Genomic DNA, 14,559 nt, shown 5'->3' on the forward strand with positions numbered 1-14,559 from the left:
CACAGAGTCGCCCTACCCAGGCTCAGAGGAGGAGGGAAATGGCTGTCACTCAGACTTAGTTTTTCTCTGCACAACCTCTATCTGTCTGGGGGCTGAGCTGCCTCTGCCTAGATCCCTGGGTGCCCCCTTTCTCCCCAATACCTTCCCTCTGCAAGCCTAGGTCAGCGGCATGGGATGGCCCAACAAGTGGCTAGGGGAGTGGGCAGGGGCCAGTGAGGGGTTGGAGAATGGACGGAAGGGTGGATGGGTGGGGCTCCCCCTCTGCCGGAAGCAAGAGGAGGTCTGGGAAGGTGATGGCGTGTTACTTGGCTCTGTGGAGCATCGGACAGCCCTGGGGTCTTCCTTGGTAGGAAGCATGGTTGGAGGGGGGCTGGGGGATAGCTGGTGGCTTGGGAGGACAGACAGACAGACAGAAAGAGAGGGGGAAGCCCTTCTTTTGGTGGGAAGTCTAAAGGGAAGCTGGGGTCAGCAGGTGGCTTGGATGGGGTAACAGACAGACACACAGACGCGCCTTCCTCTGGGAAGGCCTCACTCACTCTGCGGGAAACGGGGCGGGTTGTCATTGACGTCGGTGACTACGATGGTGACGGTAGTGGAGCCCGAGAGGCCACCCAGCTGACCCGCCATGTCTGTGGCCTGGATCACCACCTCATAGTGCTCCTGGCTCTCGCGGTCAAGGTCAGGGACAGCCGTCCGGATTACGCCTGTGGGTGAGTGAGGGTGAGGCCAGGGCGCCCCGCACCACCTGCCCACTGATGTGGAGACCCCTGTACAGGCGGGATTCAGACCCTGTGACTCCTGGGAAAATTAAGCTCAGGAGGAGAGTGGGCCACACAAGGACATCCACGTGTCCACCATGTGGGACAGGGCTCAGTGTACACCACACACACTCACACACGCTCATACAGATACAGATACACATGCCCACACAGATATACTCACACATGCTCACACACACGGTCACACAGATAGACTCACATACTTGCTCATACGGATGCAGATACTCACACATACACACATGCTCACACAGATGCACACACATGCTCATATACTCACATACACTTCTACAGATACGTTCACACAGGCTCACCCAGAATAACACACACAGGTTTATTCACAGGTTTATTCCGAGATACATTCACACACACACAGATACACACAGATACACACAGATACATTCACACACACAGATACATTCACAAACTCATACACACTCCTATAGATACACTCACAAACACACACTCATATACCTTACAGATCCAGTCACATGCTGCCACTCATACACTCACAGACTCACACAGAATTACATACAGGCCTATATAGATCACCCACACACATACCTGCCCATGCAGAAATGCACACGGGCTCAGATACACTCCCACATCCATACAGAAACACACACACTCGCACCTGGCCATACAGATGCACTCTCACAAATAACTCATACTCACATACACACAAACACACACATAGATACACTCTCAAATACACACTCAATGATCCACACACATTCACACATACTCTCAAATACACATCCTCCCACACAAACACACACACACACACACACTCTCATACACACTGTAACACATACACACACTGAAATACATACACTTTCTTTTTTTCTTTTTCTTTTTTCTTTTCTTTTCTTTCTTTCTTTTTTTTTTTTTTTGAAACAGAATTTCACTTTGTTGCCCAGGCTGGAGTGCAGTGGCACGATCTCAGCTCACTGCAACCTCCTCCCGGGTTCAAGCAACTCTCCTGCCTCAGTCTCCTGAGTAGCTGGGACTACAGGCATGCACCACTATGCCTGGCTAATCTTTGCATTTTTAGTAGAGACAGGGTTTTGCCGTGTTGGCCAAGAAGGTCTCAAACTCCTAGCCTCAAGTGATCCACCTGCCTCAGCCTCCCAAAGTGCTGAGATTACAGGCATGAGCCACTGCACTTGGTCTCAAATACATACACTTTCAAACACACTTGCTCACACACATTGCACCTGCATTCTCTCACACACAGACACAACACAAAAGCAACTGTGTGACTCCCCTGGGCAACCAGTCCCACTTTTGGGACCTCAGTTTCCCCACTTGACATTCTATGCATGAACCAGGCCTGTGTCAGTAACACACAGCCCAGAGCCAGGCATGGAGCAGCAGCTTGGTGGGTGTGAACTGGACTCACGTCCACACTCATGTATACTCACTATGCTGTCACACTCACCTGTATACACACACGCAATGTAGTTCACACATTTGTGGAGTATGGACATAAGAACACACACAAACTCCCTTACACACATGCACCATCACACATTCTTATTCACACCCCCCTCCCACAACCAAATTATCCCCCAGCCTTAGAGGCGCACCCCAACCCTCTCCAGGCCCTAGATCCTCTATCCAGACACCAGCTAATCACTGAGCAGACAGTCCTCCAAGCTGTTATTGGAAGCAGGGAGGGCAGCAGGCATGGGGGTGACCGCAAGATTAATTCTGCTGTGGGGAAGACTGGGCTTCTTGTCTCCCTGCCAGTAGAAGAGACAAGGGCAGGGTGGGGGAGTCGATGAGGCATTCAGAGCTTCTCCCACCACCCACTCCAACCTGCCGAGCACCAGGTAGTGACAGGTGGTGCCCGGGGCCTGTGCGCCAGGTGGAGTCATGCACCAGCAGCCCCATGCTGCGCCCCATAAAACCCAAGCTCTGACACCTGATGTCCCTCAACAGTCCCAGGACTCCCATACAGGCAACAGAATGGAAGGAGAGGCTGTAGGGCGTGTGTGTATGTGTGGTGTTTGTGTGTGTATTTCTGTGTGTACCTGTGGTAGGTAGCCAGAGGTGGGGCACCTAAGGGGTGGTCCTGCTTTCGTGGGATCACATGCAGATATGGAATGGGTATTCTGCCTAATCAAGGGTCACACAAACCATCTATCAGTGGCCTTCTCAACACCTCAGTAGGCCCCCTCCTGACCCCTTCTCTACCACCACTGGTCTTCCCAGGAACAGGGGAGTCTTGGCAGTGGATTGCCTTGGGATAGATTCCAGATCTGCCATTACTTTGGTCATGTGATTTTGAGCTAATCCCTTCACCTCTTTGAACCTCAGTTTCCTTATCTGTAAAATGGGACAACCACCATACTGACTTAAACGACAGGATTTCTCAAACTTGGCACTGTAGTCATTTTGGGCAGGATAATTCTCTGTAGTGTGTGTGTGTGTGTGTGTGTGTGTGTGTGTGACCTGTATGTTGTAGGATATTTAGTTGCATCCTTGGCCTCCCGCCACTAAATGCCAGCAGCACTAACCATCGCCTTAGTTCCAAAACTGTCTCCAGACATTGTCAAATGGAACCTGGGGCAAGATTGGTTGAGAACCACTCATATAGGATTTCATCTCATGAGAATTACATGTAATAAAAACAACTAATGTTTATGTGCATTTGCTCTGTGTCCGGCATTATTCTAATCACCTTAGGTGAATTGCCTCATTTAATCCTCTCAATATTCATATGTGGGAGGTGCTGTGATCATACCTGTTTTATAGATGAGGAGACAGAGGCACGGAGAGGCTAAGTACCTTGTTGAAGGTCACACGTGTAGAAAGTGCATAGCCAGGACGCTGAGGCTTTGCAGCCCTGGACAGCAGGGGCTGTACAGGGAAGGTGGGGTGTGTCATATTCTCCACCCTGGGGGGTTGGAAAGAGAGAACGGAAGGCAGACAGAGGGGAGGAAGAGAGCGAAGGTGATGGACAGGGAAGAGGAGAGAAAGAAGAAAAGGAGTCCCAGGGAAAGAGAGACAGGGAGAAACCTAGTGAGAGACAGGAGGAAAGAGACAGAGAGGAAAGGAAGAAAGGAAGGTAGGGGAAGGGAAGGGAGGGGAACAGACAGAGAGGGAGACCGAAAGGGACAGAAGAAGAGAGAAGGGAAGACTGGGGGGGGGAGGTAGATAAACCAGAGAGAAAGCCAGAGATACCCAGAAAGAGACAGTAAGAGAGAAACAGAGACCTAGAGAGAAACAAAGAGGAAGAGAAAGAAAGGAGGGAAGAAAAATGGGCAAAGAACAACTGAGAGAGCGGGAACAGACATACAGAAAACAGAGAGGGAGACGCAGGAAGGGTGAAGAAAGATGGTGGGGGGTGGGGAGGGGAGGGCAGGTAGGCTTACAGTGCAGCAGCCACCAGGCCAGGGAGCAGGGGATCCCAGGCGGAAAGGTGGAGAGGGAGTGACTTTAGCCGAGCACTTGCTGTGTGCTAAGCTTTGTGCTGGTCACTTGCCATCCAGGACCTCAGTGAATGTACAGGACTCGTGGTAGGATGTGGAGTCACTGTGTATCTACGGGCTTGGGCACCAAAGGCTCAGTGTCCCAGCTCTGAGTGGGGGTTGGAGCAGGGGCCTGGCTCCACCTCTGTGAGTGAGAGAGGCTCCACGTGGCTGCCTTCTTTGCTGTCCCTGTCTCTTCCAGCTCCTGAGGAACTGGGGACACGACACTCTTCTCACTTGGAAACTGGTCCTGAAGCCTTGTGGTGTGTAGGATTCAGGTGCCATCTCTGGGTGTGGGTGAGTTGGGCCCCCTGGGCCTTGTTCTCGGGATCCAGGGAACAGGGTAGGTTGCTATGGTGACAGTGCCCAGTGAACCACACCTTCCGGTATCCACGCCCTTGGGTCATTCCCTCCCACACTGACTCTGGCCAATGGGACATCAGCAAGTGTGCTTTGGCCAATAGGACATCAGCAAGTGCGACAAAAGCAGAGGTTTGATAAGCCCCTGTATGCTGCAGCCTGTCCTCTTGGAATCCTGAGACCATTGTACTGTGAAGAAGCCCAGGATAAAAGGCCACATGGAGAGGGAGGCCTAGTCCTGCCAGCTGTCCCAGTGAAGTCACTCCCAGCGACCCAACAGCTGACTGTTGCTGCATGAGTGACCCCAGCAAAAGAACTGCCAAGCTGACACACCAAATTGTGACAAATAATAAATTATTGTTGCTTTAAGCTACCAGGTTTTGGGTTCTTTTTTTTTTTTTTTTTTTTTTTTTCTTACATAGCTCTAGATGACTGATAGAGAAATCCAGTTGGCTGGGCCATTCCTCTGCTGATTTTGTCTGGGCTTACTCACGCAGCTGAGCCTAAACCGGAGGAGCAGCTGACTGGAAGGTCCAAGATGGCTCATTTACATGTCTGGCAGTTGGTCTTGGCTGTCGGCGGGGACACATTGGTTCTTTCATCCTCCAGTAGGCTGGCTTCCTTACATAGCAGTCTCAGGACTGTGTTCCAGGACAGTAAAAGTGAAAGCTGCAAGGTCTCTTAAGGCCTAATGTCAGAATTTGCATAACATCACTTCTGCCACATTCTATTGGCCAAAGTAGTCCCAGGCGAACCCAGATTCAAGGGGTAGGGAAACAGACTCCACCTCTTGCCCAGAACAGTGGCAAAGTCACATTAGTAAGCAGCCGTGTGCAGGGCGGGGAGGAATTGATAACATATTTTCCTATCTACTATGTTCCACTCCACTGTCTTCCTCCTGATGTTGGGAGAAGCATGGTGGAGACTATTGTGCTCTGAGAGATCTAGGGGTACAAATATTCCAGACCAGTCCATGAAGTTGTTCTCGAAAGCTTCTGGCTCTTTGACTTCATCCGTTCACTCATTCATTCATTACAGTCTTGCTGAGGGCCTACTACAGGTGCCAGGACTGCACAGACTCAGATAGGCTGCAGGAGGACTCTGGGGCCAGACAGATATGGGCTCAAGTCTTCTTTCCACCATTTACAAGCTAGCTGACCATGGGCAAGTTCCTGGGCCTCTCTGAGCCTCTGTTTCCTCTTATGTAAAATGGAGACACCCACCTGGTAGGGCTGTTGAGAGGACTGAATGAGAGGAAGCTTCCAGCAGCAGGCCTCACATTTTGGAGATGCCTTGCTGATCTCTTTCAAGTTCTGGATTGAGTACCTCCATAAATAAGTTTCGCAGAGGCAGAGATCCATGCTGGTCTTGTTCATCTCGTGTCTATAGGGCCTGGCACACAGCAAGTGCTCAAATGACGTTTTGACTGGCTGACTCCCAGTCCCCCTCCACTGCCCCTCTCACAGCCTGGGTGTAGCTATCCATTTGCTTCTCTGCTGGAGCAGAAGCTCCGTGAGGGCAGAAGCCAGGTCTAGTTCATTATCCTGACCCCAGGATCTGGCACTTAGAAGGTGCTCAACAAATGTTAGTTTCATTCCCTCCCTGTAAAATGGACGACTCTGGCTCAGTTGACAATTTTCAGCAGAGATCTTGAAATCTCGGAGAACATTTCTATTCCTGCTGGGGTGGTGGTGGGCGGGGGCTGGTAATTATAACCTGGCCTCAGCTCCCGCAGCCTTGTCTTCACCCATCGTCCCCAGTTCCAGCTGTTGTCCTGGCCGCCTCTGCCGTCCCCTCCAAATGCTGCACAAGGGGCCCTGGAGCCCGTGTGATGCCTCATTAGCCCACAAATGCCATCCCTGTCGCCCCTGTGGGGGGCCTGCTGGCAGGCCTGGCCTTTAAAACACGCAAGTTAATTCCTCCTCTGGCATTGGGGCCTCGCGGCGCCCCGCCTCCTCCCTTCCCTCACACCTTCCTCCCAGGCCCCGTTCCGGCTCTGCTCCCTGCTATCTGCACAGCAAGAACAGACTGTACCTCGCAGCAGCTGCTAAATATAGACCCGCATCAGCAGAATATTCCTGGCTGGGGAAACAGAGCTGGGGCTGGGAATGGCACCAGGGCAGCTCTTGCCGTGGGGCTGTGGGCAAGGGGAGGCAAAACCTGGTTCTTCCTGGGACGTGCCAGAAAGGACCCTTTCAGATTGAAGAGTTGAGGGGCTCTGGAGCAGGGACCCCATTTGAACTCCTTCGCCTGCCTTGCCTGGTCCTCACTTTCTGACCTCTTGGGAACTGTTCTGCTCCCCCAGGCCCTGTGGCCTCCCAGTTGTCACCATCTTCTGGGCCCTCTGCTGCGGGGGATGCTGTTTCTTAGAAACTGGCTGTCCTTCCCACTCTCATGTCCTCCCCACTCTCTGATCCTTCATCTGCCCAGCCCTGCCACCTCCCAAGACTCAGTCTTGGCCCTTCTCTTATTTCTATGTTCTTTCTTCTCCCCATCTCCCCAAGGCTTATCAACCCTAGGGTCCCCACCTCCTCAGGCTGAATGCATGAAGGCTTCCTCATCACCATCAGTATCCTTTTGTGCTGGGGCTCAGGCTGAGCACTTTCCATACTTCCTGTTCCCTTGGCCTGCAGTGTTGGTCCCCAGAAATCTGCATGGCTCATACCTTCACTGCACTTGGTCTCTGCCCCAAGGTCACTTCCCCAGAAAGGCCTGTTGTGATTTCTCTTTCTTTCTTCTTTTTCTTTCTTTCTTTCTTTCTTTCTTTTTCTTCCTTCCTTCCTTCCTTTCTTCCTTTCTTTCTTTCTTCTTTCTTTCTTTCTTTCCTCTCTCTTTCTTTTTCTTTCTTTCTTCTTTCTTTCTTCTTTCTTTCTTTCTTTCCTCTCTTTCTTTTTCTTTCTTTCTTCTTTCTTTCTTTCTTTCTTTCCTTCTTCCTTCCTTCCTTCCTTCTTTCTTTCTTTCTTTTCTTTTTGAGATGGAGTCTTGCTCTGTCACTCAGGCTGGAGTGCAGTGGTGCGATCTCGGCTCACTGCAACCTCTGCCTCCTGGGTTCAGGCAATTCTCCTGCCTCAACCTCCCGAGTAGCTGGGATTACAGGCATGTGCCACCACTCCTGGCTAATTTTTGTATTTTAGTAGAGATCGGGTTTCACCATGTTGGCCAGGCTGGTGTCAAACTCCTGACCTCAAGTGATCCACCCGCTTCGGCCTCCCAAAGTGTTGGGATTACAGGCATGAGTCACCATGCCTGGCTGTGAAGTCTTAATCTAAGTCCTTCCTCTGCATTAGGTTTCGTCCTCACACTCGTCACTGCTTGACGTTATGTTATATGTGTACATGCTCATCTTCTATATTCTCTACTTCAATAAAAGTGCCATGAATGCAGAGCCTTAGATTTGCCTACTGATGCATTCCTAGTGCCTAGCACAGAGCCAGGCACATAATAGGCACTCAATAAATAGTTGTTGAATGAATGAGTGAACTGTCCCATTGAATCCTCACGACCATCAAGTGAGATGGGTATGATTCTCTCCCCTGTGCACATGGGGAAACTGAAGCTTTAAGAGACCCAACCATTCTTGGAGCTCCACACCTGTATTTCACATGGCCTGCTAGAAGTTCTAGGTGTTTCTTTCCCTGTTTTCTCTCATCTTAAAGCCAATATGGTTAAAGCTGAATTTTTTAGCTCTGCATCAGATTCCAGGGCACATTCACTCATTCCTCTGCTCTAGTAGCTTTCTTAATTTACACTCCTCCTGTTTCTGTTGGTGGTACCCCTTGCCTAGATGAATAAATCCTACTACATGGAAAGAAACTCTGCCTCCTCCCTCAACCTAGTCCTGCAGATTCATGTTGGCCCCCAAGGTTTGTCCTTGGCAGGATCTCACTGCCACCCCCTATTCTCTCTTCTCGGCATCTCAATCAATCCTCACTATGAATTCTTCATCATCCCTGGCCTCCTAGCTAGACAGGTAGGTTAAGGAGTCTGAGTGACTGTCAAGAAAGGGTGCAGGCTTTTGGTTTTTGCCATTTGGGACTCTATGCTGGGCATCCTGGGCTCCAGGGCCTCCCTGCCTCCAATTCCTGCCTCTGAGCCAAGCTCTGTAGCAGCAGCCCAAGGGATCTTGTTAAAATGAAAACCAGAGCATGTCATTGCCTTGCTTAGTAGTCATCAATGAACCTGCACTGTCGGTGAGGAGGAGGGGAAATGGATACTCTCACATGTGGCTCACGGGAGTGTCGTCTGGTACATTTCGGCATTATCTATCGAGATTCCGAATGCATGTGCTCTTTGACCCAGCTTCTCCACTTCCTGAAAATTATCCTGCAGATATACTCACACAAGCACAAAATGATGTATGTGTGAGGTTATTCACTGTAGCATTGTTCGTTGTAGCGAAATATTGGTAACAGCATAAGTGTCCATCGGTAGGGGACTGGTGAAATAAATTTTAGTGTATCCATAACACCCATTAAATAAGAGAATGAGGAAGCCCTTTATGTACTGATATGGAATAATCTTCAAGATGTATTGTTAAGTGAAAAAGGCAAGCCGTGTGTATAGTGGGTTTATAGCTACCATTCATGTAAAAAAATAAATACATGTACCTTATTTTCTTGTACATGTACAGAATAGCTCTGGAAGATGCATGAGAAAATTACATTGGTTGCCTTGGGGATACAGACTAGGTGGCTGGGGGACTGGATGGGGTGAAGAATTGCTACTAAATGCCTGTTTGGACTTTTTGAATTTTGAACCTTGAGATGTACTATCTATTAAATGTGACTTAATATTTTCGAGTGAATGAGTCTAAGATCTCATAGGATATATACACCAAGTGGCTACCTTTGGGGCTGCAATTACTGGTGATAGGGAGTGGGAAGCAGTTTCTTTTCTTTTCTTTTTAGTATTTCTTTAATGTTTGAATGTTTTATAAAATGTATTACTGTTTTGGGGAGAAAAAATAATGAAGATACTTTGTGTGAGAAAATACAATTATAACTGTGCTCATGGATTGGAATCCTCTCCCTTCTCCCCCAGACAAAGGAAACACACAAACAAAAACCCAAAACCCAAATCCATCAACTCCCCCCAACCCCACTTCCCAGCTTTGCCCTTAGAATGAAATCCAAGCTCCTTAGCCTGGCTCACACCAGCACAGTCAGGCCCCTGCCACCCTCTCGACGTCACCTCTCAACAAACCTGATTGCCCAAGCCTGAGCTGCTTACAATCCCCCTCATGCCCCAGGCTGTTCCGCTTTTCCCAACTTTTGCCTGAGCCATACCCTGTACCTGGAATGCCCTTCTCTGAAATCTTGTTCTGGCAACACCTTCTTCTTCTTCTTCTTTTTTTTTTTTTTTGAGACAGGGTCTTGCTCTGTTGCTCAGGCTGGAGTGTGATGGTGCCATCATAGCTCACTGCAGCCTCGACCTCCTGGGCTCAAGCAATCATCCCGCCTCAGCCTCCTGAGTAGCTGGGACTACAGGCACCTGTCACTATGCCTAGCTAATTTTTTCTTTTGTAGAGATGGGGTCTCTCTGTGTTACCCAGGCTGGTCTCAAACTCCTGAACTCAAGCAATCCTCCCACGTTGGCCTCCCAAAGTCCTGGGATCACAGGGGTGAGCCACTGCACCCGCAGACACTTTCTTATCCTCTGTAGATTGCTGCTACTTCCTCCAAGAAGCCTTGCATCCTAATCCCCACATATCTGCCTATCCTCCTGCCCCATAGGGCTGTGAGCCTCACAATGGCATTTGATAAACATTCTGTGCTGTCTGACATCTCATTCCCCGCCTTCACCCAAGCCAGGCCCCTCCTATCCCAGGAGCAGTGAGAGCACCCCGCTGGAATTGGCAGCCACTCCCAGCTGTGTGACCTCAGGTGAGTCACTTCACCTCTCTGGTCTTCAGTCTTCTCATCCTGTCCCCCTCGCACTCCCCCAAGGCTTCTCAGAGATTAGTCAGGTTCTAATGTCACCGTGAGTGAAGTGGGGACAGCGGGTGGGCATGCTGCACCATCATTTGGTGGTGTTGGGGGGATAAGCAAGAAAGAAGCCACTCTTCCTTAAAGGTCTCTGTGTCTTAGACACCCTTCCTTAAAGATGCCTGTGTTTTTCCATCAGGTCCTTAACAACTGCCATGTGGGCAGAGCTCTCAAAACTGCTGAAACCAGCCGTCCTCCCTTCCCCAAACTACACTTGTGACCCCGGAAGAGCTCAAACGCCTGCTTCAACTTAGCTCCAAGGACAAGCCGTTTAGTTCGGACCTTTGAGGTCCTTTTAGGGCACCCACAGCGGCTGCTTCCTGCCTTTCTGTTCGTCTTCCAGTTTTGGAAGAACCCCCCACCCCATTCCTTTTCTGTTCCTCAGTCCTTCCATCTTCCTGCCTGGCTGCCCCTCCCTCTCCGCGACCCTGGACTCTCCTGCTGTGCACAAGGTGCCCCCTGTGCTGTCCTCAGAGCTTCTGGGACAGAAGGCTCAGAGCAGACGTCTGGGGTGGTCCTCGTCCCGCCCCGCCTCACGGCTCCGCCTCTTGCCCCGCCCCGCCCCGCCCCTCACCGGTCTTGGGGTCCACGGTGAAGTGGTGCTCGCCGTCCAGCACGCTGTACACCAGCCGAGCGCTGCTGCCGTACGTGGGGTCATCCGCATCCGAGGCCATCACCTGCATCACCGACGTGCCTGGGCCCGGGGGACCAAGCGAGACAGGGGTCATCTGGGGCTGCCGAGGTCGTTCCCCCATTTCGCCTCACCCCAGGGAAGCTGGGAGAGGAGACCCTCGGGAGACCTGCGGGAGGCCATCGAATACAGCCCCTCACGGTCCCCATCCCCACGCTGAGCCCCAACCCTCTTCCTGTTTTGAGGCCTTTCTAGTGGCGCAAGTGTGACCATGGAGTCAGATCTGGATTCAAGTCCCCTTGGGGTGGTTCCCAGCTGTAGGACTCTGGCAACGAAAGGCAGCCTCTCTGAGTCTGTTTCCTCTTCAGCAAAGTGAGGCAAATCCTAGTGCTTGGTTCACTAGGTTGAGGGGATGCATTCTAAACTCCCAGCACAGAGCTGTTCAGAGAAGTTTCTCAATGATGGCGACAATCATTACAGTCATCACGGTCAGTTGGAGCCAGGACTGGAAACCAGGACCTGACTCTCAACCCAGGGGCCATTCTACCCACTCCAGCTCCTACTGATTCTTCAAGGGACTTCTGCCTCCTCTCCCCGCATGATGGTGGTAGGGGACAGCCCAGAGGGACAGACCAATTCATCGGGGGTCAGAGGCCAGTGTCTCTTGGCCCCCGGCAGGAGAGGGCAGCGCCCAGCCTTCCCTTTGGAAAGTTGTTGGCTGCGGGCCCTGGTGCCCTCCTCGCCCCTCCCCCTGGGTGCCCAGACAGCCCACCCCCAGACACACACACTTCTCCTCATGCTCTGCACGTAGACTGCTGGGGAGAGTATAAATTGGATAAAAGTCCATCAAACAGCGGCAATTAAGTTATTGATTTTTGACGCTGCCTCATTAAACCGGGAGCTTCTTTTGGTCTGTCCCAGAGATGGCTCTAATTTGACATCATGTTCAATTTGATGAAAGCAGGGCTTGGGACGTGAGGCTAGACCAGGTGGGGGTGGGGGTAAGGGTAAGGGAGGGTCAGGTGGAAGGGCCAACAAAGCCATTGAATCCACCCAAACCTTTCCAGAAAGAAGAGGGTGAGCTGGAAGACTCAAGAGTGAGTCTTGGGGGTTCAGGATACGACCCAAAGGGAAGGAGATGGAGACCCCACCTCAGAGAGATGCCCTCTGCTGGGTGCCTGCTGGTGGGGCCAGGCAGGCCCCTCCTGGGCTGAGCTGGGCTCCCTGGGCCAGCAGGGCTGCATGCTGGGAGGTGAGTCCAGTTCACTGCCTGGCTAATGAGTGAGAATCTGGAAGTGCTACTGCAGCAATTCTGTTAAGCCCAGCCCGCCGCCCGCCTCTCCCGCCTCCAGCCTGGGGCCCTCGATCATTCCAGACAGACACATGTATTTATTTTTCACTCTTTTGCATTTCTAATTTCCCTCTCCAGGTTCCCCCTCCCAGCCACAGTCTCCTAAAACGTCCCTGCAATGCGCCTCTCTCTTTGGCCACTCCAGCTCCATGTCAACCACATCAGAGTTGCCCAGAGAAGCTGAGGAAGAGGGTGGGCAAGCCCCTTCCCTCCAGATGCTGGTGCCCAGGGGTCTCCTACTCAGGGAGGACACAGCCCCAGGTGCCTCTTGCTGGACTGGAGTTATGTCCTATTGAGCACTCATGACACACTGGCTTCACCAGCCACTTAAATCCATCATCTCTAATCCTCATAGCATCTCGGAGATGCAGAGTGCCCCCCCCCCAATATTACAGGTGAGGAATCAAGTCAGACAGGGGAAAAGATTTCACTGAGGGCACAGAGTGAGGAAGTGGTGGAATTTGAACCTGGGACTCTGGGATGCCAAGTCCCTTCTGAGAAGCAGTGTCAGCACAAGTACAGTGACTTTGAGGACAGTGGTCTGGTGTACTGAGTCACAACCAGCGATGGCACTGCCACTTATTAGAAGTTTGACCTTGGATCTGTCATGAACCCCTTTGTGCTTCAATCTCCCCATTTTGTGAAATGAGGGTGGTAGTATTACAAATCTCATGAGATCATTTTGAGAATTCAATTTCCACGTCCAGCACCAAGGACAGTGCCTGGACCATGCCAAGAACCCAATAAGTGCAGGTTGTTGTTGTCAACTCAAGAGGCACAGCACGCCAGTATACAATGGCACAATTATGCCTCCCTCACAGAGGTGCTGAAATGGGAGAAGATACATAAAGCATCAGGCTTATGGTGGGTGCACAATAGCTAGTGGCTGTTGTAATTGTTATGAGAGAGGGTCTCCCTGTCACTCCCCTGGCAAGTCCCTCCCACTCCCTGGGCAAAGCACAATGCAGGGCTGAGTGACTCCCCAGAGACATGGCTGAGCTCTCTCTCTCCCTGGCTGCATCCCAGGGACTCCCGAGGGGATGATGGAACCATTTCCCCAATCCAGGATTCTTTATTGCAGCCATTATAGTTAATGCCGACACGTGGGAATGGTAAAGGGTCAGTGATTCACCACTGGTTTCCCAGGCCCCAGAGGAATGGCTTCCTTGGTCCACACACCCCCTGCCACCATCTTCAGAAGTCAGCAGCTCCCCAGAATTGGCTGACAAATGGGTGCCAGGCTTGTAGCTACTGTGGGACCACCTCGGGGTGGTCCCACAGGTTCAGCAGTTTATATTTCACAGCGCCACATCATGTCCATTCTCTCCTGCAGACTTCACACCAACTCTGTGATATAGATGCAGTGGTTTGTTGGCAAGTCAGCTCTGAGGGGTGGAGGAGTCGGGAGGAGTGCCCTGCTTTGTAATGTTTGCTGATTTCCTTGGCGTAAATATTCTCACCATGGCCCAGTTTCAAGCTACCAACATGATATCAACTGGCCCGCAAAACTCCTGAAAATCAACGTGTGGCTCTCGTGAGCTGGTACGAGCTGACTCCAGCACACCCCTGCACCATCCCCATTTCACAGCTGAGGAGACTGCTATGCACAGTGAAGGGTGCAAACATGAATTAATAATGAAATCCATTATGAATTATGTAACATTATTCAATAACTGATAAAGATAGCTTCCATTTATTAAATAACAACTTTGTACTAGATACTATGATATAAGCCCTTTTTGTATATGATAGAATTTACAAAACAGGGCCTTCAGATAAGCTTTTAATATTTTCACTTTAAAGAGGAGGAAATGGAGGCTGAGTGAAGTTAAGTAATGAACCTCTTAGTGCTTCCATTTCCTCATTAGTGAGATGGGTAAGAATACTACCAAACTCGTGGATCACTGTGAGAACTCAGATTTCTATGCTCAGCACCAAGGACAGTACCTTGACAAGTTCACTTGGTGCAGGAGAGAGGCAG

General features: G+C 50.9%; 1 protein-coding gene across 2 annotated transcripts in view; it reads right to left on the reverse strand.

Moving 5' to 3' along the window:
* CDH22 (cadherin 22) overlaps positions 1-14,559 on the reverse strand; it is a 135,066-nt gene that overhangs the window by 42,681 nt on the left and 77,826 nt on the right. For both annotated transcript variants that reach the window (XM_055373100.2, XM_031004925.3), the window contains exons 4-5: positions 11,171-11,290; positions 537-704 (exon numbers count right to left, since the gene is read on the reverse strand). In XM_055373100.2, the coding sequence (XP_055229075.2) occupies positions 537-704; positions 11,171-11,290 (288 nt within the window). The remainder of the gene's footprint in view (positions 1-536; positions 705-11,170; positions 11,291-14,559) is intronic.

Source organism: Gorilla gorilla, chromosome 21 (genome assembly GCF_029281585.2).
Source record: "Gorilla gorilla gorilla isolate KB3781 chromosome 21, NHGRI_mGorGor1-v2.1_pri, whole genome shotgun sequence".
In the NCBI taxonomy this organism is placed as follows: Eukaryota; Metazoa; Chordata; class Mammalia; order Primates; family Hominidae; genus Gorilla; species Gorilla gorilla.